Source organism: Hemitrygon akajei, chromosome 19 (genome assembly GCF_048418815.1).
Source record: "Hemitrygon akajei chromosome 19, sHemAka1.3, whole genome shotgun sequence".
NCBI lineage: Eukaryota > Metazoa > Chordata > Chondrichthyes > Myliobatiformes > Dasyatidae > Hemitrygon > Hemitrygon akajei.
In genome coordinates this window covers 17,342,843-17,369,948 of record NC_133142.1, presented here as the reverse complement: position 1 = coordinate 17,369,948, position 27,106 = coordinate 17,342,843, and the positions used below count along the sequence as shown (strand labels likewise).

The following is a 27,106-nucleotide window of genomic DNA, read 5'->3' as shown; positions in this document are numbered from 1 at the left end:
TCAATTTTCAACAAAAATCTCTCTTGCCTGCTCCTGCTGTCACTGGTGAGAAAAGGATTAGCCCGAGACAAAGGAAACCTAAGCTTTTTTTATGGAAATTGACATTATTGAAGCTAGTAATAAAAAAATTTGAACAAAATAATAAAACAAAGTTATAAGTACCTCTAACCTTTTCCTTCTGTATTGCTAACAAACATTTATTAATGAAATTCTAGAATCTGGCATGATTAGCATTCTATGTATGGGAGATTAAAGTACCTCAACAGGTTAATGTCCTTACTTTTCAGACTATATGTGGTACAAAATATTGCTTTTCTACAAAGATTAATGGATTCAAAGTTATTATTTGACCCCAGTCCCAGAGTTAAATTTAATTTTCTTTTATCAGCTATTTGACAGGCTCTACAACGATGAGATTAACAAGTCTTTGAGAGCACCTGATTAACACAATATCATGTGAATACTGCAGGTTTGAGTTCTGCAAGAATGTGTTATGTGCCTGTCGGCATTAGAGAAATTGTTAATCAGTAGGAGTGTCACAAATTGCTATCTTTTTGTAACAAAACGGGGTATTGCTTTAAGTGTGAAATGTACGTTGCATTTTAAACCAGAGTGAGTGATTGCTGTTTCGAATAAACAGATCCAAGGCATGACATGATGAATGCACACTAATTACATGGGAAGACTAGGGCAAGTAGTTCACTCATACTTGTCCCTTAGTTCTTGCATTAATATTTCAGATGAGCTGGAAGAACTTGTTGCCCTTCTGGTGCCCCTTCAGTATTGACTGCCTGCCCTTAAAAATTATAACTTAGCTGTGCTGATGTCATTGCTTCACCATCTTAACCTCAATCCTAAACAAGAGCCAAAGAGAGACCTTGTTTCACATAATATGTAATTATCATTATATTCAATTCCCTGCTGAGTGGCAGCCCATATTTCTGCTTACAATGTCCCTCCAGCCCTCTAACTCTGCTAAAACGGAATGAATACAGATGCATGGAAGCCTCCCGAACTTCAAATGACTTTAAAACCTTACAAATATTTTAATGACAGCTTTATAAAGGTTTTAGTTGCCATATTGTACAGTTCTTAAGTTTAGCCACTTTATATCAGATTGCTAAGAAAATATCTCTTAGGTAAAGCAAGAGACATGGCTAGGTAAAATAACTGGAGTTTTCTCAATCTAATTTATTTATTCTGCTTCTCATGTTAAACTTGCATACTAACTGTATCAAATTCTAAAACTTGCTAAGAATCTTTGTCATTAATTTCTTAACAATGTACCAAGATAAAGCCATAGTAATTTAACTATATGCAAACATTCTTGTATAACATGCATTTCTCAGTGTTTAGTACAAAGCAAAGGCAAAACATTCCAGAAAACTACTGGCTGATTTTGCAAATCTTTATGACTCCTTCTCCCAAAATAATGTGTTGTCAATATATGAAGCACCATTTGGAACAATGAACAAACACCTCGTCCGGATTAATGGTAATTACTAGCTGCATTTTGTTGAGTCGGATAAGACCTCATGGACTATTGTCCAGATCTAATTTGCTGAACCGTCATTTCAATAAACAGATGTTTGGCAGCGATGTGAAAGAAAACTTGGCAAGTTTGTAAAACAACCAGGAAGTAAAATTTCTAAACCTTGGCTTTACTGTGAAGAGCTCAAATATCATGAAACCAACTATGTTCTAAGATAGGTAACAAATATACAGTTCTGGTTCATTGAGGAAAACATACAAGTTCCTCTAGGACTTCAAGCATGTTCAGATGAGAAGATTTTAAATATATTATTTACAGTGTATGGATAAGGACACAGGGGATTCTGCAGATGTCTGAAATCCAGAGCAACACACACAAAATGCAGGAGGAGCTCAGCAGGTCAGGCAGCATCTATGGAATTGAGTAAATAGTTGACATTTCAGGTCAAGACCCTTCATCAGATCAGGATATACTTTTTCATTTTAAAAAAGCAATTACCAAGCATATTTGATAATGAATTAGATTATTTGCTTAAGTAAGAGGCTGGACATCACCAATTTGTGATGTCAAAATTGGGTTAATATGTACTTTAATCTAAATTCAGGGTTCAGTCATATTTTATGTTCATTCATGCTGCCAGTAGTGATAAGCCTCATCATATCAGCACTTGAGATCTTCATTGAACAGAAACTTCATTGGATCAGTCACATCAACAATGTGGTTGGCCCAAAGTAAGCATTCTGTGATGCACTGTCTGCTTTTCTGACTGTTTTGAAAACATTATTGCCATTTACAGCACTTACGTCAGATTATGATGGAAGTAGCTCCATCAACATACAAGATGCTCCAAACTATTCAGACAAATAAATTGGCTGAATGTCAACTCACTTGCATTTTCGCATTATGCAGCTTTTACAAGTGATATTATTTATTGCAGGAACCCATCTCTGGTTGTTTGACAGAAGCCCTCTTTGTGAGCTTTGCCATGGAGATGCTTGAGAATACAATGCCATGGGAACACGATAGCTCTAAGATCCCCACAAATTCTATCTCAAAATTATACCCCACAGACAGTTTAAATCATTCAGTATGGACTAGATGGGCTGAAGGGTCTGTTTCTGAGCTGTACTTTTCTATAACTCTATTACAAGGAACGTGGCCTGCCCATTATAGTCATGCTGACTTTTTAACATTATTATCCAGCTGATCCCGCTATATCTCTTAACTTTACTCATCTCTGGTCATCTGCTGCTGAAACCCTCATTCATAGCTTTTTGATCCTTACAGATCACCATCTCCCATTCTACCGTGCATAAATTTGGCCAGCTAAATTTCGGCCTCTGCTTCCTAATCCATACAAAGTACATTTTACCCATCATTCCAATGCAAGCTTGGGCACGGCACCTCCTAGTTGTACAGCCTCAAAAGGTAAGATCGCCATCCTTGTTTCAAACTCCTTCCATAGTCAAGTCTCTCCTTCCCTACATAAAACCTTCTGGTCCTGTAATACATACACTGGGATAGCTGTACTCTTACAATAATAGCTTTTTAATGATCTCCTAATTTAACCATTACACCATTGATGACTGTCTTCAACAGCTTCTCTCTAGAATTCCCTTCCTAAGCCTCTTCATTCATCCTTTAAATCACTCCTTTAAAACCCATCTTCAGTTGCTCTAATATACATTTTGGTGTCACACTTTAAGTCCATTTCAAAACACTCTGAGTCCCACCATTTTGAACAAAACCAACTCATTGCTTCTCATAAATTCAATAAAGAGTTCAGAGCGAAAAAGACACAGGAAAGTTGAAGGTGATAGCATGGATGTGAACTCAGTTCAATTCTCGATTACGGTGAGATCCACTTCAGCAGCAGGGTAGCTTCCTGTAATGTAGTAATGTGCGAGAAAGCTCATTTCAAAGGTTGATAAAGAGAAGCCCAAGAAAGGTCATCACCCTGTATTGCGATGTCAGTTACCTTCTCTGAGGTTGCTACTTGACCTGCTGGGTATCTCCAGGAAGTTATTTGCGCTCCTTTTATGTCAAGAGCGCAAATAAAACTGGCATCCCAGGAGAGAAGAAAAATGTTTCCATAAAATGTAACTGAAGCTCCAGAGGACTGTTGTAAATTGGGATAGCATTATGGCATTGTACATATTGTACTGCTTCTGCCATGCAAGAGTTAATATGTCTTGGAACAGAAATGTCAGAAACGCATTCACCCTGTACTTCTCAAGCTGAACCTTATTTGTACCAACAATGAAACCTATTCATCATTGTGTCAAAGAAAAACCTGGGAAACAAAAGATTGTTGCTTAAATTCAGTATTTTGCATCAAGATTTGTCTTTAAGGAAAATGACAGACTTAAACATTTTGATTGGGTTTAGATGTGTTCTTAAACCTACATCAGAACTGCTTTGTTAATATCAAATGTTCAAATTGTATGTTTTTAAAAACGATGTTATTGCCTTTAAGGGAAATGAGTTGTCCGACTAGCAGATCCAAATCCATAGGTAAGTTTTCCACATATAGATGTAAGTATGCTTTTATTTTCTTTACCTTTCCCCCTTAAAATGCTAAAAATCAAAACAATCCCCAGAGACTGGAGTCAAAAAACAGAATTTGTAGCACATAGGCCCCAAAATGATTGAACGTGATCCAATTTGTACCGCTATCTGAAGTGCTAAAAGACAAAAAGGTCATCTGTAGATATAGGGGCCGTCATCTCATAACCACTTTCAGCAATACCTCCAATATAGTGTACATACATGCAAATATTACCAATGGAAAATGAGACAAAATGCAGCATTTGGAATGAATCAACAAACCCACTGTTATTCAACACCTCAATTTACTTTGAAACATCAGGAATCAGAAACAGCTGTATGCAACCTATCATCATGTATACATCTATGCATACTAGATTATAGAGTTGACATTTCGCCTCTATGCAGACAACTGTGAAGTCAGGGGTTCCTAACCTTTTTTCTGCCATGGAGCCTTACCATTAACCAAGGGCTCTGAGAAGCCCAGGTTGGGAACCCCCGCTGGAGATCAACCGACACATGAATAAAAATCAATGCTGTGTTCAGAACGATGCCCAGTAACGTTCGTGTACAACAGCAATTTTGCATCAATCAGTTCAACATGATTCATAGTAAAGATCTAAAGATTAAATATCAACTTTATTTGTCACATATACATCAAAATTTCAAAACATACAGTGAAATGTGTCATTTTCATCAAATCAGAGAGAGAGTTGTGCTGGGAGCAGCCCACAACTATGTCACGTCTCCAGTGCCAACATAGCATTATTATAGCACAACTTATTAACCCTAACTGCACATCTTTGGAATGTGGGAAGAAACCGAAGCAGCCAGAGGATACCCACACGGTCACAGGGAAAACATACAAACTCCTCACAGTCAACAGAGGGAACTGAACCCCAATCAGTGATCACTGGTGCCGTTAAATGGTTGTGCTAATTGCTATGATACTGTGCTGCCTTATTAAAGATAAATGATTCTGAACAGGAGAGTTTCCACCAACTAGAGAGAGGCAGAGATGGGATTTTATATAATGTTATTCATTTGGAAGAAAGAGAAAGGAGAAACATTGTCCAAGTAACAAAATAGCAAATTTAGGGCTAACGAAGATCAATCCAAAGCACTATTGTTATTGACTCTTTTGCCTACCCTGTTCATAGATCTTTGGGGAAGGTTTAGGCTGCAGACAACCAGAGATTATCTTTCTCATCAGCTTCAGGTGAGGACAAATGGTACAGACAAACTAATAACACTTGGCACTATGCTATTATGTGCATGTTAATTACTAACTAGGTGACAGAAATAAAAAATTATATGCATTAATTTATTTGAAAATTAGAAGATATTAATCAATGACATGTAGAAAGTAAGTGCTAGAAGTGTTGCATTGAACAAACTATTTGGAATGCATGAATAATGCATATTTTTGTATATTAACCCATACAAATAAGTATACGTCAAGAGTACTATAGATTTCCTTGATAGTGTAGGTTTTCATTTTATACTTTTGCAATTTTCACATTGCTTCACTAATCATTCATTTATATTTGCATATCTGTAAGCCATATGGTTCTAAAGTAATTAAACTACTAGATTGTCACTAGACTAGGGGTTCCCAACCTTGGGTTTACGGCCCCTTGGTTAATAGACATAGGAGCAGAATTAGGCCATCTGGCCCATCAAATCTGCTCTGCCATTCAATCATGGCTGATCCTTTCTTTTCTCCTTCACAACCCCAGTTCCCAGCCTTCTCCCCATAACCTTTGATGCCATGTCCAATCAAGAACCTATCAATCTCTGCCTTAAGTACACCCAACAACCTGGCCTCCACAGCTGCACATGGCAACAAATTCCACACTTTCACCACCATTTGGCTAAAGAAATTTCTCCGCATCTGTTTTGAAATGGCGCCCCTCCATCCTGAGGCTGCGCCCTCTTGTCCTAGACTCTCCCACCACGGGAAACATCCTTTCCACATCTACTCTACCTAGCCTTTCAACATTAAAACTGGCAAGGCGCCATATGTGTCATGAGTGGTTTGTAATAAAAAGTTGCACACTGAACTTTTTGATCGCTATGACTCCTAAGAGGACAATTTCATTCACAGTCATGAGAATAGTGGCCAGTCATGATACACCTGCAGTCTAATGAGCCCCATAAACAATACGAATGTTGACAAGTTGCTTGGAAGTACTCCATAATGGAAGATAACAGAGCAGGGAGAATTGAAGAGAGGCTATACAACAAACCTAGGTCATTTTTCCTAACTTTACAGGAGAATGGATGTGGTCACACCTCCCTATCAGGCATGTCTGACGAGGATCACCAGTTGGAAAAAAAAAACAGATGGTAATCCACAACTGTGCATTCATGCAAAGTGATTTTATACAGTTCCAGGTGAAAAAAAGTAAAAGATGCCCGAACAGAAAAACAAATTTACAACTAGACAAATTAAAACAAACATGTACCAAATTTTATAAATATACAGAGGCTTTCTCCACAACACACTTTGATGTTAACTTTCCAATATAACTATTCACCAACAGTCAAACCCAACTTCCACACCCCTTAGAAAAGCCAAACTGAGGGTTTAAAATCTGTCTGCATGAGGTGTAATGCACCTGACCCCACTAACCCAGGCGTTATTTTAGCATAAGGTGTAATGCACCTGCTCCCACTAACCCAGGCGTCCCTAACTATCCCTCGGCTCTTTTGAGGCCATTCTGCTGTAATCAAACCTTTGTACCAGTGTGAGTGAAAATAAATGAATCTGCTGGAATGCCTTTGTCTAGAATCCCTGTTTTTATGAGTTGTAGATGAGTAGAACATGTTAACTGAAGGCATTGTTTTGATTAGCCAAGCTAGCAATTGTTGGGGCGTGTAAATGGTGAACTCCCAAGAACTGTAGAATGGGAGTGCAAAGTGTGTGAACTGCTGAGGAATCTAGACCAGGGACAGAATGAGGAGGAGAGACTAACTGGGCAAAGGGCAAGGTTAGCAGGAGAATTAGCATTGACAACCTGTTCTGTTACAGTTGCAGAAGTAAAAACTATCTATTAAATGATACCACTATTTTGGTATTTCTCCAATAAAGATTTATTCCTTCAGTGCTGGAGACCTCTTACAAAAAGCTGTGCTCAAAATGCCCACTATTGTGATATTTCAGTAATGCTTGTGTAATTTGTAAATATGTTGTTGATTAAGCATTCTTGTTCATTCCCGTGTCTTCTTTTGAATTACTTTAATGCTTTGTAGTTACAAAACATAACACCCACCTAAAAGTCATGAAAAAAGTCAATATAATCTCCTAATAAAAGTAAACAGGTGTTCAAGGCACTGTTAATAGCCAAAACAAAACATATAAAATCTACCCATTCGAAATTCATGGCTATATACGAGTTACTGACTTCTTCCAACCTAGCAAAACTCCACTGAGGCAGGATGTGAAATTTCACAAATGCAGAAAGAGCTTCACTTTGCTGTGGGAAGACTTTATTGCTGTAAGTGAAACCTGAAGTTTTCTTTCATCAACAAACAGGTTGCCTCAAAATGCCACCAAAATTTTGTGCAGAATTGTTCTCCAGAAATAAGAATGTTTCTTTGGTTGCCTTTACATATGCCAAATACTACCACTGCTGTCACCCAATTTAAACGTTTCAATCATACCAGAAGAACATTTGGCATTTGAAATTCCTCGTGATCATTCGTGCGAAGCCTCCATTCACAATAGTCAGAACATTCCTCTACGGTGCTTTAATTAACTCTATGCAAAATGTCACCAGATCAACTCTACAAGGAACTCCCAAGTTAGGATGCTGGATTCCTACAGTAACTCTTCATAGCCTTAGAAACCTGAGGTTACATCATGTCAAAGAGGCAGTTGTCTCCAAGTGCCCTGTTTCTGGCAGCTTCACTATTGTCAATCGATTGTCTACTGCCATTCTACTGGTGACAATGAAAGAGGTTCATGCACCTGTCTGGGAAAATGCTATCACCTTGAACCATCCTTGCACCTCAGTGCAGCATAGCAAGGTGCTGAGAAGCCAGTGGCATCCTAATACAGTCCCAAATGGGTCCTGGAGATCTTTCAAACAGAGAGCTGCCTCTTCTTGTGTCATCACTACCTTGACTTTCTTCTCTAAGCACTTTATGACTACAACACTATATCTCTTGTACTGGATGAATGTTCTTTTAGTTCTGTACAATACAATGGCTATGACTCTTTTGAGTTCTCTGTCATTTCAACAACATAATAGTAAACCATTTCTGTTGTCTACAAATAGCCCCTGACTATAAGTCTTTCTTTAAAGTGCATGGATTTAACGGTGTAATGTTTGCCAATACAAAGTAGGGTAAAGGACAGAAAGTAGAGAACAGTGATAAATTGTTATGTTAAAAATTAATGAGGATTTGCAGTCACACCTCTAAGGCTTCAGGGATGGTACCACTGCTCTCTTTAATAGATGTGAATGTCCAGGACTTGGATATATAGTACATAATTTCAAAGATTACTAGTAGAGGAGAAAACTCAGAAATAGTCAAGACACACATAAAAGCATATCAAATTCAAGATTGATAAGTGTGAGCTGATTAATTTTGATTTTGAAAGTGAGAGGGGTTATTATTCTAAATAGTAGAATTTTAAAGGAGATGCAGGCATAGAAGCAGTGAGAGTTAACATAAATAAATTACTGGATAAGTTGAGAAGACTGTCATGAAGACATGATGGAGTCTTATAACTATTTGTATGGAATACTGAGGCAAATAAGTTGTGCTATCCTTTCATGAAAAGCTTGCTAGGCCCCCGAGTATTGCAAGCAGATCTGCACACTATGCTGGGAAATACATCAAGGTTAAAAAATGTAGAGAGGAGATTTACTGAAATTAAAGGCTTCAGATTTGTTAATCGTTTGGGCTGTTCTCGGAAGAGAGAGATTTAATGGAATTATTTTGAATTTTGAGAGATTTTCTGTAAGAAATATAAGGAGTGGCCAAAGGATTGGTAAGAGGTCATTGATAAAAGAGCTGTTAGCAACATCTGGAAATAATTCTTTGCGGTGATTGTGAAACTAAAAGCATCACCCAAAAAGGTGATGGTAAAACTTTCAAAACAAAATATAGAAAAATTTTGGACTGGGGATAATTAGACAGCTCATACCAGCATAATGAAATGAATGATCTGATTCTGTACTTCCTTATCACATGACTCCAGTACTTTTAACATTGGAAACATGAAAGTGTGAAGAGCAGATGTTTCTCCCTTCTGCTATGTCTTTTTTTCCACTGGGTCCTTACACTCATGGAATCACCCAAACCTAATTCAGTGGCATTTTCTTCCCATGGTTCAAAGATTATGCTGTCATCCCAATTGAAAAATCTGAACCTGCTCTCTGATCCAAGGAAGCCCTGCACAGCTACTGATAAAATATTAAAGAAGGGCTTTCTAACCTGTGAATCAGACACAAAAGATCTCATGGGTCTATTTTAGTGATTGGCAGTAGAGATGTTCCCAGTGGCCTATCAAATATTAAATACAATATGAGGTGGAAATCTTCAAAATCTCTTTGTGAGAGCTTGTATTCAAATTGCCAACACAGTTCATACATTACAAAATCATGACTACATTTCCAAATAACTTATTTGTTCATTGGCCATAGAGTGCTTGAGAGCAGCTTAAGTTACTAAATCAGTACCATTTGTCCATTTCATTGTACTTTAGCAAGAAGAAACTGAGGTAACTCACGTTTAACTTCTTCATGAATGGGTTCCTCTAAGGCAGGAATCGAGGTGGGGGGATACCATGATGGAGTTGGGGGTGTTGTAGGAGGAGCTGTAGATCCTAGAGTGGCAACAGTTGTGGATCTGGAAGTAACTAAGTCATCACTGGAGTGATTGGCTTTTTTCTCCAAGGCAGCCCCTTTAATAGGAAAGACAGAAGAACATATTCAGCTGTTCGCACTGTGACTTGAGGATCAAGCAGTTGAATATTTAAATACTTTTACAGTGATCTTCAACTCTTTTAAAATGAACTTAAATGATTTTTATCACCTTCTCTTGATGAAATACATCCAGTCCAATAGGTTTCATTCAGTTCACCTGTAATTAACAGAGCTTCTTTCTCACGTGGGCAGAGAGCTTTCAGTGCTGGTATCCCTGTACTCCTGTATCCTTTTTAGACATACACTACCTATGAGGTTCTAGATAAATGCCATTAATCTTGTCTCTGCAAATCCAAATCCACAGGAAGTAGAGTCACAGAATCAGAATTAGGCCATTCAGCCCATTGAGTCTGATGTCATCCCATTCTCCTGTCTTCTGCCTTTACTTTTGAAATCCTTACTAATCAAGAAACTGCTTTAAGTATACCCACAGGGGCAGAATTAGGCCAAATGGCAGAATCTGTTCTGCCATTCTATCATGGCTGACTAATTATCCCTCTCAATCCCATTCTCCTGCCTTCTCACTATTATTAATTAAGAACCTATCAACCTTCGCTTTAAATATACCTAATGACTTGGCCTCCACAGCAGAGTGTGGCAATGAATTCCACAGATTCACCACCCACCCAGTAAATAAGTTCCTCCCTCTCTGTTCTAAAGGATGTCCTTCTATTCTGAGACAATGCCCTCTGGTCCTAAACTCTCCCACAATTGGAAACATCGTCTACACATTCACTGTTTTGGCCTTTCAATGTTAGGTAGGTTTCAATGAATTCCCCCACACCCCTTCTCATTCTAAACTCGAGTGAGTACAGGCACAAAACCACCAAGAATGTTCCTCATTGGTTAACCCCTTCATTTACAAACCTCTGGCTAAAGAAATTCTTCCTCATCTCTCTTCTAAAGGGACATCCTTCTTGTGAGGCTATGCCCTCTGGTTCCAGACTCTCAGCTATTGAAAACAGCTTCTCCGCAGCCACTTTAAGGCCTTTCAATATTCGGTAGATTACAATAAAATGCCCCTCATTCTTCTAAACTCCAGCAAATACCATCAAAAATGCTCCTCATATGTTAACTCTTTCATTCCCAAGATCATTCTCATAAACCCCCCCCCACCAAGACCATAAGAAATAGGCCATTCGGCCCATCGATTCTGCTCTGCCATTCTACCATGGCTGATTTATTATCCCCCTCAATAACCAATCTACTGCTTTCTCCCCATAAGCTTTGACACCCTTATTAATCAAAGACTTATTGACCCCCTCTTTCAATATAACCAATGACTTTGACCCCACAGTCATCTGTGGCTGAATTCCACAGATAAAGAAATTCATCCTCATCTCTGTTCTGAAGGAGCGCCCTTGAATTCTGAGGGTCAGAATTCCTAGATTCAAAGATTCAAAGTACATCTATTATCAAAGTATGTATTCAGTACACAACACTGAGATTCATGTTCCCAAAGACAACCACAAAACAAAGAAAACCATGGAACCTGTTCAAAGAAAGACATCAAACCAACCCCCCCCAACACACAAGAAAAAATACAAACGTTTGTAAATCATGCAAACAGCAAAAAAGAGCGAAAAACACAGAATATAAAACACAAAATTGAAAGAGTTGAGACATATTCAGACCAGCTCAGTTCATTTCAACCTAGCACTGTGTCGTTTGAAATCTGCAGGTTCCCCCAATCAAAAATGACCAAAATAGCAACAAAAAGAGGAGTGAGTTGAAATGTGAATTACAGAGTCCAATCTACAAATTGCGTCAACTAAACCTTGCCCGAGACCCAGGATTCCAGCACAATCCTCTGGTAGTATCGAGCGAGAGGGAGAGACAGACCGTCACACACAGACACCTTCCTCCGGCAGCAATGTGCGAGAGGCTGGTAGATGACGTTGAATACCCACTCTCCATCTGTCTCGCCTTGATGGTTTCAATCTTCCTTGATGCTTCAGTTGGCAAGATCGGTGATAAATGGGGTCAGTTGTGGCTTGGCACCTCATCTCCAGAGTTCTTGAGGCCACATGCTTCACTCAAAACCTCACTGAACCCCCTTGAAGACAGCAAAGCACTAGATCGCTCAATCGGCCCGAAAATACACCACTGAAGCAGCAGAACCCCATTTGAAAAAAAAAGGTAAAAGAAGTAGTTTCGTGAACCATCTGGAGGATATTGCCCTTGGTCATGTTGTTCACTGGTCTCAACTCTTCTTCCAGAACTCTCCCACATAGGCCTTTCAATATCGGTTTCAATGAGATTCCCTCCCCCACCGCCATTCTTCTAAATGCCAGCTATAAAACCTCATAACTTTTCATTCCCGGAATCATTCTTATGAACCCGCTCCAATGCCAACACGTCCTTTCTTAGATAAGGGGCCCAAAACTGATCACCATATTCCAAGTGCAGTTGAACCAATGCCTCATAAATCTTCAGCATTATATATTTGATTTTATATTCTAGTTCTCACACAATGAATTCTTACATTGCATTTGCCTTCCTTTTGGCCAACTCAGCCTTCAAGTTAACCTTCAGGGAATCCTGCACAAAGACTCCCAAGTCCTTTTACATCTCCAATTTCTAAATTTGCTCCCCTATTTAGAAAATAATCTATGCCTTTATTCCATCTGCCACTTCTCTGACCATTCTCCTAATCTGTCCAAGTTCTGCAGACCCAGTACTTCTTCAACATTACCTGTCCTTAACCTAACTTTATATCAGCTGCAAACTAGACCATCAATTGCCAAAACCTTTCTTTACAACCCTATCTACTGTACCTGTGATGCCTCTTTCAGGGAATTATGGATTTGCATTCCCAGATCCCTCTGTTCTACCACACTCCTCAGTGCCCCACCACTTACCCTGTAAGACCTACCAAAGTGCACCACCTCACACTTCACTGCATTAAATTACATCTGTCATTTTTCAGCCCACTTTTCCAGCTGCTCCAGATCCAGCTTCAAACTTTGATAGTCTTCCTCGCTATTCACTACACACTCAATCTTGGTGTCATCTGCAAATTGTACTTCATGTGTTCCTGCATGTCTATATCTGCAATGAGCCTCCTTTTTCTTAACCAGGGCTCAACATCTCTTGAAAATCAAGGTTCCATAAACCTGTTATCCTTGCCTTTTATTCTGATAGGAACATATAAATTCTGTAATCTCAAAATTTCATTTTTAAAGGCCCCCCCCACTTACCAAATAAACCTTTGCCAAGCAACTGTCCCACTCCACACTTGCTAGATCCTTTCTGATACCATCAAAATTGGCCTTTCTCCAATTTACGCTCCACACTTGCTAGATCCTTTCTGATACCATCAAAATTGGCCTTTCTCCAATTTAGAATCTCACCCTGAGGACCAGATCTATCTAGAACTATCTAACATTATGATCACTAGACACAAAATGTTTCACTACACAAACACTTGTCACCTGCCCTGTCTCATTCCCTAATAGGAGATCTAGTATCACACACTCTCTAGTTGGGACTTTTATACACTCATTAAGGAAACTTTCCTAAATGCCTTTGACAAACTATTTCCTATAAAGCCCTTTTACAGTATGGGAGTCCCAGTCAATATGTGGAAAGTTAAAATCCCCTTGTGTCACAATCTGGTATATCTTGCAACAATCTGTGATCTCACTACAAATTTGCTCCTCCATATCCTGTGGACTGTTGTGTGCTCAGAATATAATCCCATTAACGTGGTCATATGTTTCTTAAGGCTGATTTATACTTGTGCATTTTCACTTCTGCGTTGCTCTACGCCGTAGCGAGCATGCATTGGTGTGCACCAAAACGCTAGTTGGCGGTGGGATTTCTATGCCACTGTGTTGAGCTTCTTCGTTAGAGACATGAACGAGGAAATGCATTTCAAACATTTTCGCAAGTTGGCAGGTAGATTTGATGACTTGGTTCATCTATTTCACATCAGTGTACAGACATGATGGAGAAGAAGCAACCGGAAATGCGATGCCACCAAGCGGACCAATCACAGTTGTTGTGGTCTGCGTCGCCGCAACGCGTGAGTTACTTTTTCAGGGAGGTGCACGTCACCCTACACACAAGTATAAATCAGCCTTTACTCCTCAGCTCTACTATAAATCTTCACTAGACGAGCTCTCCTGTTTGTCCTGACTGAGCACAGCAGTAACATATCCCTGACTAGTAATGCCACCCCTCCCCCTTGAATCATTCAAGCTCTATCACATCTAAAATAATGAAACCCAGACTACTGATCTGCCAGTCCTGTCCCTTCTGCAACCAAGTCTCACTAATGGCTACAATATAATTCCATATGTTGATCCATACCCTAAACTCATCTGCCTTTTCTACAATACGTGTATTGAAGTATACACAGCTCAAAACATTAGACCCACCATGCCCAACCTTGATTCATGACTTTGTATATAAGTTAACAAACATCTTTCTCCACAACCACTCCACTATCTGTTCTGGCGCTCTGGTTCCCACTCCCTTGTAACTCTAGTTTAACACCCCCTCCACCCCCGTGCAGCACTAACAAACCCTCCTGCTAGGATATTAGTCCCCCTCCAGTTCAGGTGTGCAAACCTTCTCTTCTGTACAGGTCCCAGCTTCCCTAGAAGAGAGCCCAATGATCCGAAAATCTTACGCTTTCCCTCCTACACCAACTCCTTAGCCATGTGTTAAACTATATGATCTTCCTACTTCTGGCCTCGCTAGCACGTGGCATGAGCAGAAATCCTGAGATCACAGCCCTGGAGGTCCTTTCCTTTAACTTAGCACCTAACTCCCGGAACTCACTTGGCAAGGTCTCGTCACCCATCCTACCCATTGGTACCGACATGGACCATGACCTCTACCTGTAACACCCCCCCCCCCCCCCCCGCCCCACATTCACTGTGGGCTCAATACAGGATGTTCCTGACCCTGGCAACCAGGAGGTAACAAACCGATCTGGAATTTTGATCTAGTACACAAAACATCCTTTCTGGTTCCCTTACTAACACATCCCTGATCACTACAGCTCACCTCTGCAACCCCTTCCCTTCTGATCCACAGAGCCAGATTCATTGGCAGAGACCCGACCGCCGTGGTTTTCCTCTGCTAGGTCGACCCCCCACAACGTATCCCAAGTGATATCCCTGTTGTTGAGGAGAATGGCCAGAGGGGTACTCTGTACTGGTAGCCTATCTCCTTTCACCCTGGCCGGCAAGGGTCAATGCCAACATTCCTGAGGAAGCAGAGGGAATGGTGGGCTTTCTTGGCCATAGCTGCGCCAGGACAGGCTACTGGTGATGTTCACTCCACCAGACGAGTTCCCTGGGTTGGGCATATTCTTTCCCATCCATGTCAATCCACCACGTCATTCAAGGCCCTGCCCCTGTCCAAGACCCGGGACCTTCTGAACCAGTGAAATCAAAGTCTGCTTTCAGCAAAGTTAACATTTGTGGTTTGTGTAAGACGCCTACCAGGCACAGATAGGGGACACTACTCAGGGAATTCTGAGCCATTGCTTGCATTGAGAAATAGAACTACGTCCACAATACATTGTCAGAATCTGGGGGTGCATGGTTACTCTATTCGAACGGGGTGCTGATATTGTTATTATAGCTGAATTCACAGGGAAGGGCAGCTGGAAAGTGCTCAACTGAACAAAGAGACCAGCAGGAAATGTTGTTGAATTATTGAGTGTTGGAACCATATATTCTCTTGGCTGCAACTCAACCAAGTGGAAGCAGATGTTTGGAGGATGATTTATAAAGCAAACAAATGTGCAGGTTGTGGATTAGGATGGCTTCTGCCACACCACTTACCCTTGGGGTTCCTCCATAATGTATGAAGGAAAACAGAAGTAAGTCACTGGAAAACATAAGTCAATTCCCCACAAATTTTCCTAGCTCTCTATCTAAAAGTATGGAAGCCCCTTACGTTGGTTAAATTGATCTTCATCACAATCCATGCACAAGGAGGCCTACGTGGTCTGTTGATTAGCAAACGATAGGTGGCAACATCTAAGTAAGACACACAACTATCACAGTTGAATTCCTGCCCCCTCAGCCCTCACAGGAAAATTTTCATCATGGTGACCACTAGTCAATACTCATATGCGATGGAAGGGACCCATCACAATTCTTTCTTCTGCAACAGTTAGTAAATCGACCCTTCTGAGAAATACTTACCCCCCCCCCCCCAGCAACTTGACTCCAACTCCTCACTTCACCCACCTATCTTCCCCCTCACCTGGCTTCACCTATCAGGTGTCACCTTGTACTCCTCCCACTCCCTCTACCTTCTTGTTCCGGCTTCTTCCCCCTGATGAAGTCTTGGCCCGGATCATCAACTGCTTATTCCCCTCCACAGATGCTGTCTGACCTGCTGAGTTCCTACAGCATTTTGTGTTTGTACCTCTGGATTTCCAGCATCTGCAGAACCTCTTGTGTTTATGGCAAAGCTTTCTGCCGTATGCAGTTGAAGGGACTGACTTGCAACACTAGAAGAGGAACTGCACTCTTTCTGAGGGAGGTGGACACACCTCCACACAATTAAGCAAGCTATCAGTTACCAGTCCAATTCATGCCTTGGGATCCTGATATCCAGGAACGTAACTAAAATGTTTCCCTTCGAATACTACTGGATAACGATCTAATAGCTTGCCTGTCATGATTGGTCTTTTCTCAGCTGTTTGGAGGAACCGTAGACAATAAGGCACAGTTGATGGGGCAGCGGATGAGGAAAATTAAAGTGAGCGATGTCTTTGCCTCTGTTGAACCCATTCCAACTTTACCCACAGAGAGAGCATAGATCTGAATTTACCCTTTTTCTCAGAGTCACCAGCTGAATTTACCTGCTGTAGCACTGTCTATATTGACAGAATTCTGGAAGGTGTCAGAATTCCAGAAAATTTTGTCCGCTTAGGCTTGGACTCTTTCTCCACTTTCGGCACTTCTGCAGATACTTGCTACACATGATGAGTGGTACCTCTGAACACACCCCAAATCCTATGACAAGTTTTGACCCAAAAAAAAGTTATTGTCCAAATCAATCTTTAGAATGCCCCTCGTGCTTTTAGTGCTGTTGGCAACCCAACTAATTTTTCCCCAAAACGTTATTAAAGTATCCCACTGACAATGAGAGAAGATGCACACTGTTCTGCTTCCAAGTGAAATTCTGTTGTATCCGGTATTTAAAATTTGCCCTTCCTGCTCAAAGCCTCAAAGCTTGATGGCGTCACTGGTAACTGTTATTACAGAGAATTGCCTGTGGTGCAGGAAAACACAAATTACTGCAATTAAACTTTATAATGTTTCGAAAGAGGGAAAGCAATAAATGTATGTATATGAATTGACGCACACAGGAATTTGATATCTTGGCCTTTACTATAAATGTCCACGGAAATTACACAACAATAACTAAATTTACCTCACAAATACAGTGCATGTTGGATAATGTTTCAGTTTCAAGGCAGTACAACACCACGTTAGATTCCGAGAGAGAGAGAGAGAGAGAGAGAGAGAGAGAGAGAGAGAGAGAGCAGTTAATGACTATTTGAAATGTTTTAATGTTCACTCCAAAGTACTTTTACATATGCATAGTTTGAATGAAGACTAGCGTTTGCAAAGAGCCTTTCAAGTCCCTTTCAGAACATCCCAAAGTGCTTCGCACCCAATTAAGTAAGAAGCATGGTTTGCTATGAACAGATGTTCATAGCAAACCACCACAAACTGCAATATTGTTATGAGCAGATTATCTGTTTCACTGCCACTAATAAAAACATAATTATTCACCAGGATATAAATAACATCCTTGCCCTTCTTCAAAATGGTGCTACGTGTCCACCTGTGACAGCAGATAAAGCTAGCAACTGACAATGCACTCCCCCAAGTTCAAGTTTATTGCAAAGGATGCATACCCAATGGTATAAAAGCCATAAAAATGATTACTTTGCAGCAGCAGCACATTACAAACATGATAAAATAAATTACATTAACTTAGATTAACATGAATTATACATAATTTATATGACAGAAAAAACTTAGTAACATTAGTGCAAGTTGCGGGTAATGTAGTCAAGGCAGAATTTGGGTTTTTCATATCAGTTTAAGAACCTGATGGCAGTGGGGAAGCTGTTTGTTGAATTTTGAGGTTTATGTCTTTATACTCTTCGTCTGACGACAGCATGAGAAGAGAGCATGGCCCAGATGGTGGGGGTCTTTAATGATTAACATTACCTTCCAAAGCAATCTCTTCTTGTTAATGTCCTTGATAATGGGGAAAGCTGTACCCGAGATGGATCTGGCTGGGTCGATGATACCAGGATGTCAGCCTAAGCTAAAATGATGTCCTACCAAGTTAGACAAGATCTGCATGCCATAATCAAAAGTGAGAAATGCTGAGGAAAAACAAACAATTCTCTAAAAAAAACTGACTCCAAACATAGTGTAACTTAGAAACAGACGTTAATAAATTATATTTAACCACTGGGATTCATTAACATTGGACCAAAGGGCTTGCCAAACCATTATGTGGGCAACAGGAAACACAGTCACTTTCTGACTATAATTTACAGCAATCCCCTGAGGCCTATTGAAAACAGAAATATACTGTTTAAATCAAAGTTGCAATCCCATCCGGCTGATTGTTCTGTAAGATTGCTGCAGTAAGACTTCCTTCAGTAATGAATTGGAAACAAATCTCCAGGTTTTCCAAAGCCACCCTGGAGGGTTAGGATCAGCTAAGGAGTGTTCCCCCAAACAGAAGGCTCTGCATTTGGGATAGACCTTCCACTACTTGCCCCCACAATAGCTCTCATAATTACATCACATTTCTCATGCCTCCATACCTCTCTACCTCTTTCTCCTTTGATCACTTTATTTCGTTCCACACTCTTTCTCCAATACCGCCACATTACCACCCGTTCAAATGGATTCACTGTGACATCTTCATCGTTTTCATTCCTCACTCTCTCTAATGGGTGAATTCACTATCACCATAAATTTCAACATTCATCGCTAGTTCATCAAGTTCTCTGATCTCACTCCCTGTCTATTTCATTATGCATGCTTCCTAGTCACTTCATCAGCCCCCCCTTGGAATTGCCAATGTAGCCCTTCACAAGCACCATGTCATTCTCACAGTCAGTGTCACCTGTAATCACTGCCTCCTATTGCTCTGCACACACATCACTCTTTTTCCCTTACAACCCTACAACCCACTGTGATTCCCCCAGAAGAAATTCTGTCCTAGTTAATTACCAATTGCACTTTCAGAACTCCAAATCACTTAAAGCATTTAACAATCTTGCAAGTTCTGAAAGACTTCCACTGACACTACAGACAAAAAAGTTAATGGTAGGGGTGAATAGCGTAAAAAAGGTTGGGAACCCCTGCATGAATGTCTTCATTCCTGAATGAAGACATTGGTATCTGTCTCCTTCATAGGCATGGCACTAAGACTTGGAATCTGTTCCTTAAATCTCTTGGTTTTTCCATCACTCTTCTTTCTTTTAAAACAGTTATTAAATCAAACCTTGTGACAAATCCTTCCTGGGAACCTGTCTCCAGCTTCTCACTTCACACTTCCCACTCACCTGGTTTCACCTATTATTTTCCAGCTTGTGCTCCTTCCCCTCCCTGTATCGTCTTCTTGTGGCTTCTTCCCTCTTCCTTTCCAGTCCTGATGAAGGGTCTTGGCCTGAATCATTGACTGTTTATTCCCCTCCACAGATGCTGTCTAGGCAACTGAATTCCTTGGCATTTTGTTCTTGTTCCTCTGGATTTCCAGTATCTGCAGAATCTCTTGTTTTTATGACAAAGCCTTTTGTCTCCTCCACTAGTACCTGCCTCTGTGATGTGGTGTCATATTTTGTTTTGTGTTTCTTTTTAACATTAGACAGTCAATGAAAGCCCTGTCCATCAACTGATCCCAGGACTCTTCATTGCTCTTTAAGTCCTTCACCCCTTCCTTCCGCTTGCACATTTTTATTTCATGTAAGGAAACTTAAGGATGTTATTGTTATTAGTGGAATAGCTAAAGGTGAACAGAGATGTACTCTTTTGGATTGAGTGGCAGGAAGATTGCCAAGGCAGACATACACCAAAGAGAGATGGCTAGGTGCAGTAGTTCTGGGAATATCCTGAATTTGTTGAAGAAAATATTTGAATGAATCAAAAAGGTTAACAAGGGTGAGTACAGCTTTCAGTTTCTTCAAGTACCTGAATAATACATTCCACCCCTGCAACTCAATGCTCTCTCCAGTATCAATTGCTTTCATCTAGCACAAGGGCAGATTTTATTGTTTATTTTTAATTTAGAGATACGGTGTGATACAGGTACCCTTCCGCCCAACAAGCCACACTGCCCAGCAACCCACCTATTTTACATGAGCCTAATCACAGGACAATTTACAATGACCAATTAACCTATTGACCAGTACATCTTGGACTGTGGGAGGAAACCAGAGCACTCGGAGGAAGCACGCGCACATACGGGAAGAACATAGAAACCACCTCACACAGGATGCCAGAATTGAACTCAGAACTCTGACATCGCGAGTTATAAGGGCGTATGATAACTACTTTGCTACTGCGGCACAAGATACTTCTCATTCTCTAACACGGAACACGTTTAGAGCTCTGGTCATAAGACTATATGACATAGGAGACGAATTAGGCCATTCAGTCCATTGAGTCTGCTCCGCCATTCCGTCATGGCTGATTTATGATCCCTCTCAACCCCATTATCCTGCCTTCTCCCATTATCTTTGACACCCTAACTAATCAAGAACCTATCAATCTCTACTTTAAATTACCCTCTGGCTAAAGAAACTCCTCCTCGTCTCTCTTCTAAGCAGAAGGGTATCCTTGACTTCTATACTACCAGCCTTCACGTTCAACAAATCATTCTCCTTAATTTCTACCAACTTTAAAGATATTGTTCCCCTATCCACCCAAACAGAAACAAACTCTTTGGCCCAAGCAAGGTTTCTTCCTGAGCTTGTCCCATTTTCCTACATTTAGCCCAAATCCTTCTGAACCTTTCCTATCCATGAACCCCTCCAATTGCCTTTTATAGATTGTAATTGAGCCCACCTCTTCAACTTCCTTTGGTGGCTCTTTCCACTTACCCATGCTCCTCTTGCTTGTTTTCATGTTATAAACAATATACAGAACTTCGTGGTCAGCCCAGCTTCAAATCTCACCAGCCCCTTCACAAGTAATGCAGCCTCAAGTTTAAGGCACTTGTTGAGCACTGAGCTGTTCCAAAGCTTTTCAACAATGGACACCGCTTCCCCCTGCTCTTGGCAAAGTGATAACTTTTCTGCAGATGGCATCTCAATTTTCATGACTTTCACAGTGTAATTCTTTGTCTTCAGTAGTTCCAGCATATACATAAAGACAGCAGCCATAAGCTCTACTACCCAGCATCTTCCCACATCCAGGCAATAGCATAAGCTCAGTGGTGGCCTAAACATCCAATGGCACACCATGGCCATGAAAGCCAGCAACCACCAGGAACATGACAACCACTTCCGTGAAGGGCCAACATGTCGAAGTGGTACTTCCTTTATTTATCCCATGTTTGTGGGTTTCGTAAGCTGTGTCAGCGTTTCATTGTCTACGAGAAGGTGGTGGTAAGCTACCTTCTTGAACCTCTGCAGTCTGACCCTGAGCTTATCGCACACCTCATGATGTGGGTAAGCCCACAACGGTATTCGGGAGAGACCCAGCAACAGTGAAAGAACCGTGATATAATTCCAAGTCAGGATGTGTGTGTGGTTTGGAAGGCAACTTCCAAGTGGTAGTGTCCCCATACTTCTACTGTCTTTAAGCTTCTAGATTGTAATGGTCATGGGTTTGGAAGCTGCTGTCTAATGAGACTTGATTCATTAGCCACATTAATGAAGTGAGGATGGATGAAGGTTTGACCCCTCTCAGCCCTTTTATTCTGACCACCCACAGCTGAGACTGCTGCTGTTCCTCTCCCTCCGTGGAATGACCAATGCAGGTACAGAAACATCCATGCCCTTGAACGGAAAATCCTACAAGAAGAGGTGGATACAGCCCAGTTGATAACAGCTAAAACCCTCCCCACCATTGAGCACATCTACAGGAAAGCAGCATCCATCAGCTGGGATCTCCACCACCCAGGCCATGCTCTCTTCTCGCTGCTACCATCAGGAAGAAGGTACAGGTGCCTCAGGTCTCTATCACCAGGTTCAGGAACAGTTATTACTCCTCAACCCTTAGGCTCTTGAACCAAAGGGGATAACTTTTCTTAATTTCACTTGCCCTATCACTGAAATGTTCCCACAACCTATGGACTTAGTTTCAAGGACTTTACATTTCATGTTCTAGATGTTTATTGCTTATTTATTTATTATTAATATTATTTCTTTCTTTATGTATTTGCACAGTTTGTTGTCTTTTGCACATTTGTTTTACACCCAGTTGGGTTTAGTCTTTCATTGATTCGATTATGGTTATTGGATTTCCTGAATATACCCGGAAGAAAGTTCATCTCAGTGTTGTATATGATGACATGTATGTACTTAGATAATAACTTTACTGTGAACTTTGAATCTATTCCTCCTTTTAACACAATAAGACAAAAATAGTTACAAGTTGGAGCAACAGTTTATGTTATTGAGGCAAAAATACCACTTTGACAAGCATAGCGATCTTAATCAGATGACTACAGTACAAAACAGAACGAAGCACTCACTAAGTGTCTTGTCTGTCAGTCCCTCTATCCTGATACCAATCCTACAAGGTTTCATTCTGTTAGCGTGCCTCTAGACAGGCGTCCGTCCCATCCAGTTAAAACACCAAATGATTGTATTTGTATCTCATCAAGAGGCAGCCATCTGAATCTGACCATATCAGCCCAACTATTTTATAATGATTCATCATTATCAACTCACTGCGGATAAATCCTAAATGCACATTTGTAATATTTCATCCCATTTCAAACCTAATTTTAAACATCTGCTTATGTATGGATGAACCTATAAATATACTTGCGACTGTAAATATTGCTTGTTACATTCCATTGTATGTTAATTTATCAAATGCACAATTTCATATTTATGAGTAATAAACTGCATTTGCAACATTGCTCTTCATTTCTTAATCTTTGCCCTCTGATTGTCATCTTTCCAAATTCAGTTTGTTCTGCCATATGCTCTGATCTAGCTATTATCCCTGATATTGACCTCATAATAATTATTATTTGTTGTCTTAACTGCAACTGAGGAAAGGTGTCACTACCAACAAGGTGACTTGTAAAATAAGTTTATAAAATAAGAATTAAATGAACGCACACAATTTATAAGAATAGTTGACGTATTGCTGCGTCTATCTCATCCAACTAATCTGATCATCTACTTCATGGTTAAAATTTGCAAAGTTCATGCAGCCATCAGAATAAATTTTACATCTGATGTAAGAAAACTTTCCTCAGCAGCCAACTGGGATATAATTGTAGAAATTTTCAAAAGTGGTCTGTTCCCTGGTTTGGAATGAAGCCTGTTGAAAATTGTTCTTAATTCAGTACTTCCTCTTTGAAGAGAATTATACAGAATTCCCTGTTCATATGGTAAGCAGTGACAATGCAACCCATCCAAGACCCTTTATTGAAATGCTATTTATGAAGAGTTTCATCTTTTTAGTTATTATTGAATGAATTTTCCTCAGTGATGCAGAACAGTTTGAGAATTTGAAAGTCTCAGAGCTTTATACCCATGTAAATCAGTGCCATAAACTGTGAAAGACATGTCTAAAATGAGGCCTGCAGGGATTGATAGAAACCCAGAGAAAGCATTCAGTTTAAATTTGGTTCTGCAGCTCAAGCATATGGTTTTAATCTCAGCCTCAATATTTAATAAGAGCCTGCAGCAAACATACATCCATCCCCAAGTCTCCTTTCTGTGATCTATGTAAAACAGGAATAGGTCAACAGCAACTGGCTCAACCAGACCTATCAATTGTTGCTCCTTTGGACCTGACACACTCAACAACAGCCTTGAATGTATGGCCCTGGATTTCCCAGAGATCTGTGACTGTAGTATCAACCCATTTTGTATGGTGGCAGTGAAAGAGGAAATGATGATGTAAATGACTTACACCATTACTAATGCCATGCTTTCACTTCTTGAGACATATGTACCTTTTTTGAAACAGTGAAAAGTTATCACTACAGCTTTACTCCCAATTAAAGTCTATGATAACTTGGGTACTTCTAATGGCTCATTACAAATCCACATAACGATTGCTGAAGCAATTTTTTGAAGCACTTGGACCATCGTTCACTAAAAATAATTTGTTGAATCACCACTATTCTTCATAATGAATCTTTACGTTAGAAGATATATTAACTCAATTTATCTCAAGATACTCTCATGTGGCATTAAAATTATTTTTCCCGTTCAATCACTCACAGATTACCCTTACATAAAAGGAAAAAAGTATTCAAGATTTATCATTAGTTAAGCAACATTTTTGGGAAAACCAGTGCAAGTAAAGGGATGGGAGTGGTAATTAATGGGTAGAGAAGCAAGCTTTGAACTAAGGTTCAAGGTGCTAAACTTTTTTAGCAACACAAAAAACTGTCCTACACTTTGAGATTTGATTTTACCAACACATCATTAGCACACTCCTAACAGGTCTACTTACTTGTCTACATTGCTACTCAAGTGTTGCATCAAATGCCGTTTCCCTGTCAACATTAAAAATAGAACCTTGCACTTCAGCAATATACTGGTGGCATAGCAAATTTCTATCCACATTGCATTCTCGTTCAGTGCAATATTATATTACTTTTGGAAATTAATTATAAGCAGTTAGGTAATAGATGCAAAGGAAAATTACATGGTGCCCTGAGCACGCTCATTGTGCACCACTTTCCGGCAATAAATCACTCAACTCCCCTAGCGTAAAAACATCAATTATCTCATTCTCGATTGAGGTAAATTATGTCGTCAGTAGCAGTTAAAATTTTAGGTACTTGCTCAGGGTTGAAAATGAATTGCATCCAGTGCAGTTTTTTGTGGTTGGAGGTGACTGATGATGGAAACTTGGGCCCATAAATTCTGTCAAAAGTGGATTAGGGGATTCTTGTCATGGCATGGAACTGAATTGTTCTGAATGGTTTAGGGGCGGTTCACTCACTTTAACATTTATGCCAGACTTTTCTGTGCTTGTGAAGAATAAATTCAAGGATAACATGCCATCTCATGTGCACCTTCTCCATTTTTCCATTTTCACCCGTTTGTGGTTGTAGGAGCCATGCATCTGTTTTCTATCTGTATTGTATTCTGTGTTATTGGTATTGGTAAAAGAACCAGCTTTAATATCACTGACATATGTTGTGACGTTTGTTAACTTTGCAGCAGGATAACATAAGAACAAAAATGAATTACAGTAAGTATATATAAGTTAAATAAGTAGTGCAAAAACAGAAATTAAAAACGTAGTGAGGTAGTACTCATGGTTTCAATGTCCATTCAGAAATCAGATGGCGGAGGGACAGAAGCTGTTCCTGAATCACTGGGTGTGTGCCTCAGGCCTCTGTAACTCCTTCTTGATGGTAACAATGAGAAGAGGGCACATCTTGGGTGGTGGGTGTCCTTAATGATGGACACTGCCTTTTTGAGGTGCGTTTATTATGTTAGTCACATGAGTGAAGGGAATACGTTACGTACCTGTGCTTTGTTCTTAATTACACTTCACTGTATTGCTTCAAGACTGTTTGTTTGCTAGTTGCTAATAAAGGATCAAATAAATTTCGTTGACTTTGTGGAATATTATTATTCGATTGATCGGAGGCCGCATCGTACAAGTTAACAATCCGTGGCAGTCGCCTGCAACGGCACTGGTTTTTTAGAATAGCCGCTACAGTGGTGATGTATTTCTTTTTTCAAAGAAGCTCTGAGAACATTCTTTTCGTCTCTCCACCTTGTAATTCCTTGCCAAGATGGAGCTCAGAATAGTCTCTACTCCAGGAGCCTGGCATTGGGCATGCAAACAAGGTGGCGTGACAGTGCGTAATTTGGGTCGCGGTGCTGGCACTTTGTCCTATTGCCAGATGCAGAGGTTAGTTTGCTTATTCTGACAGTGAATCTGAAGAATCATCTCCAGTGCTTTGTGATATTTGCTCAAGTATTTGTCTGAGGGCAGGGATCACTGCCACCTGGGAACTAAAGACCTTTGTGCAAGGTTTGTGCACAAATAGTTTGTGCTCAAATCATTAAATAGTTTTTCCTTTGGATCGCCAAAGTTTGTGCTAGTGAACCAAAAGCAATGTAAAATTCATCATCCATATCTGTCTTTGTTGAGAAGATGCTTTTGAGAGACGCACAGCAACCCACGCTTACCAGTGTTATGTTAAATACATTTATTGTTCGAGAAAGGCATTGAATGGTGTGAGGGGGTGGGAGCGGTTGGTAGAGATACAAGGCCATCTACACGTATGCTTAGGCAAACAATTCAATGATAACTTTGACCTCTGTTCAATCTTCCACTCCAGAGGTAAAGCCAACCTAACTTCAGGGAGTATGTGGTTATGCACAATTTCTCATCTGTGCTACGACAATGCAGACAAATTTCTTGAGGAGAATGCTGTATAGTTTCTCTTCATTGATGGAGTCAAAGCATTTTGTGGGGTCAAAAAGAGCCATGTATAGTGGTGGACGATAGAGTTCCCTGTTCCTCACACATTAAACCTTTAAGAAAGGTGCTAACTGATTAGTGGTGGAAAGGTTTAACCATACAATGCATAAAATCTGTTTCAACATCAAATCTGCATGACATTTGTTTTCTCTCTATAACCAGTAATCAATAACAATACTTCTAATTCAACTACTATTGATGAGATAGCCATTCTCTAATTACTGACAAAACAATGACTTCTGAATTAACTTGTTAGCTAGTAAGACTATCCTCAAGCTTAAAACAACAGAATCTGAAGCAAGCCAGGCCATTTGGCCCATCAAATCTGCTCCTCCAGTGTGGATGACCCACACTTGTAGCCTTTTTCTGAAACGTCTTCTAGTTTCAGATAACTCCACTGGGTGAAATATTCTCTCAGTCTTCAACCTGTCAATTCCCAATGCCAGCACCAACCTCCCCTCCCCGGAGTCTTTTTT

At 40.2% G+C, this 27,106-nt stretch overlaps 1 protein-coding gene across 4 annotated transcripts in view; it reads right to left on the bottom strand.

Moving 5' to 3' along the window:
• The window catches only part of fbln2 (fibulin 2), a 215,866-nt gene that overhangs the window by 158,702 nt on the left and 30,058 nt on the right, over nt 1-27,106 (bottom strand). For all 4 annotated transcript variants that reach the window (XM_073072167.1, XM_073072165.1, XM_073072164.1 and 1 more), the window contains exon 4: nt 9,783-9,956. In XM_073072167.1, the coding sequence (XP_072928268.1) occupies nt 9,783-9,956 (174 nt within the window). The remainder of the gene's footprint in view (nt 1-9,782; nt 9,957-27,106) is intronic.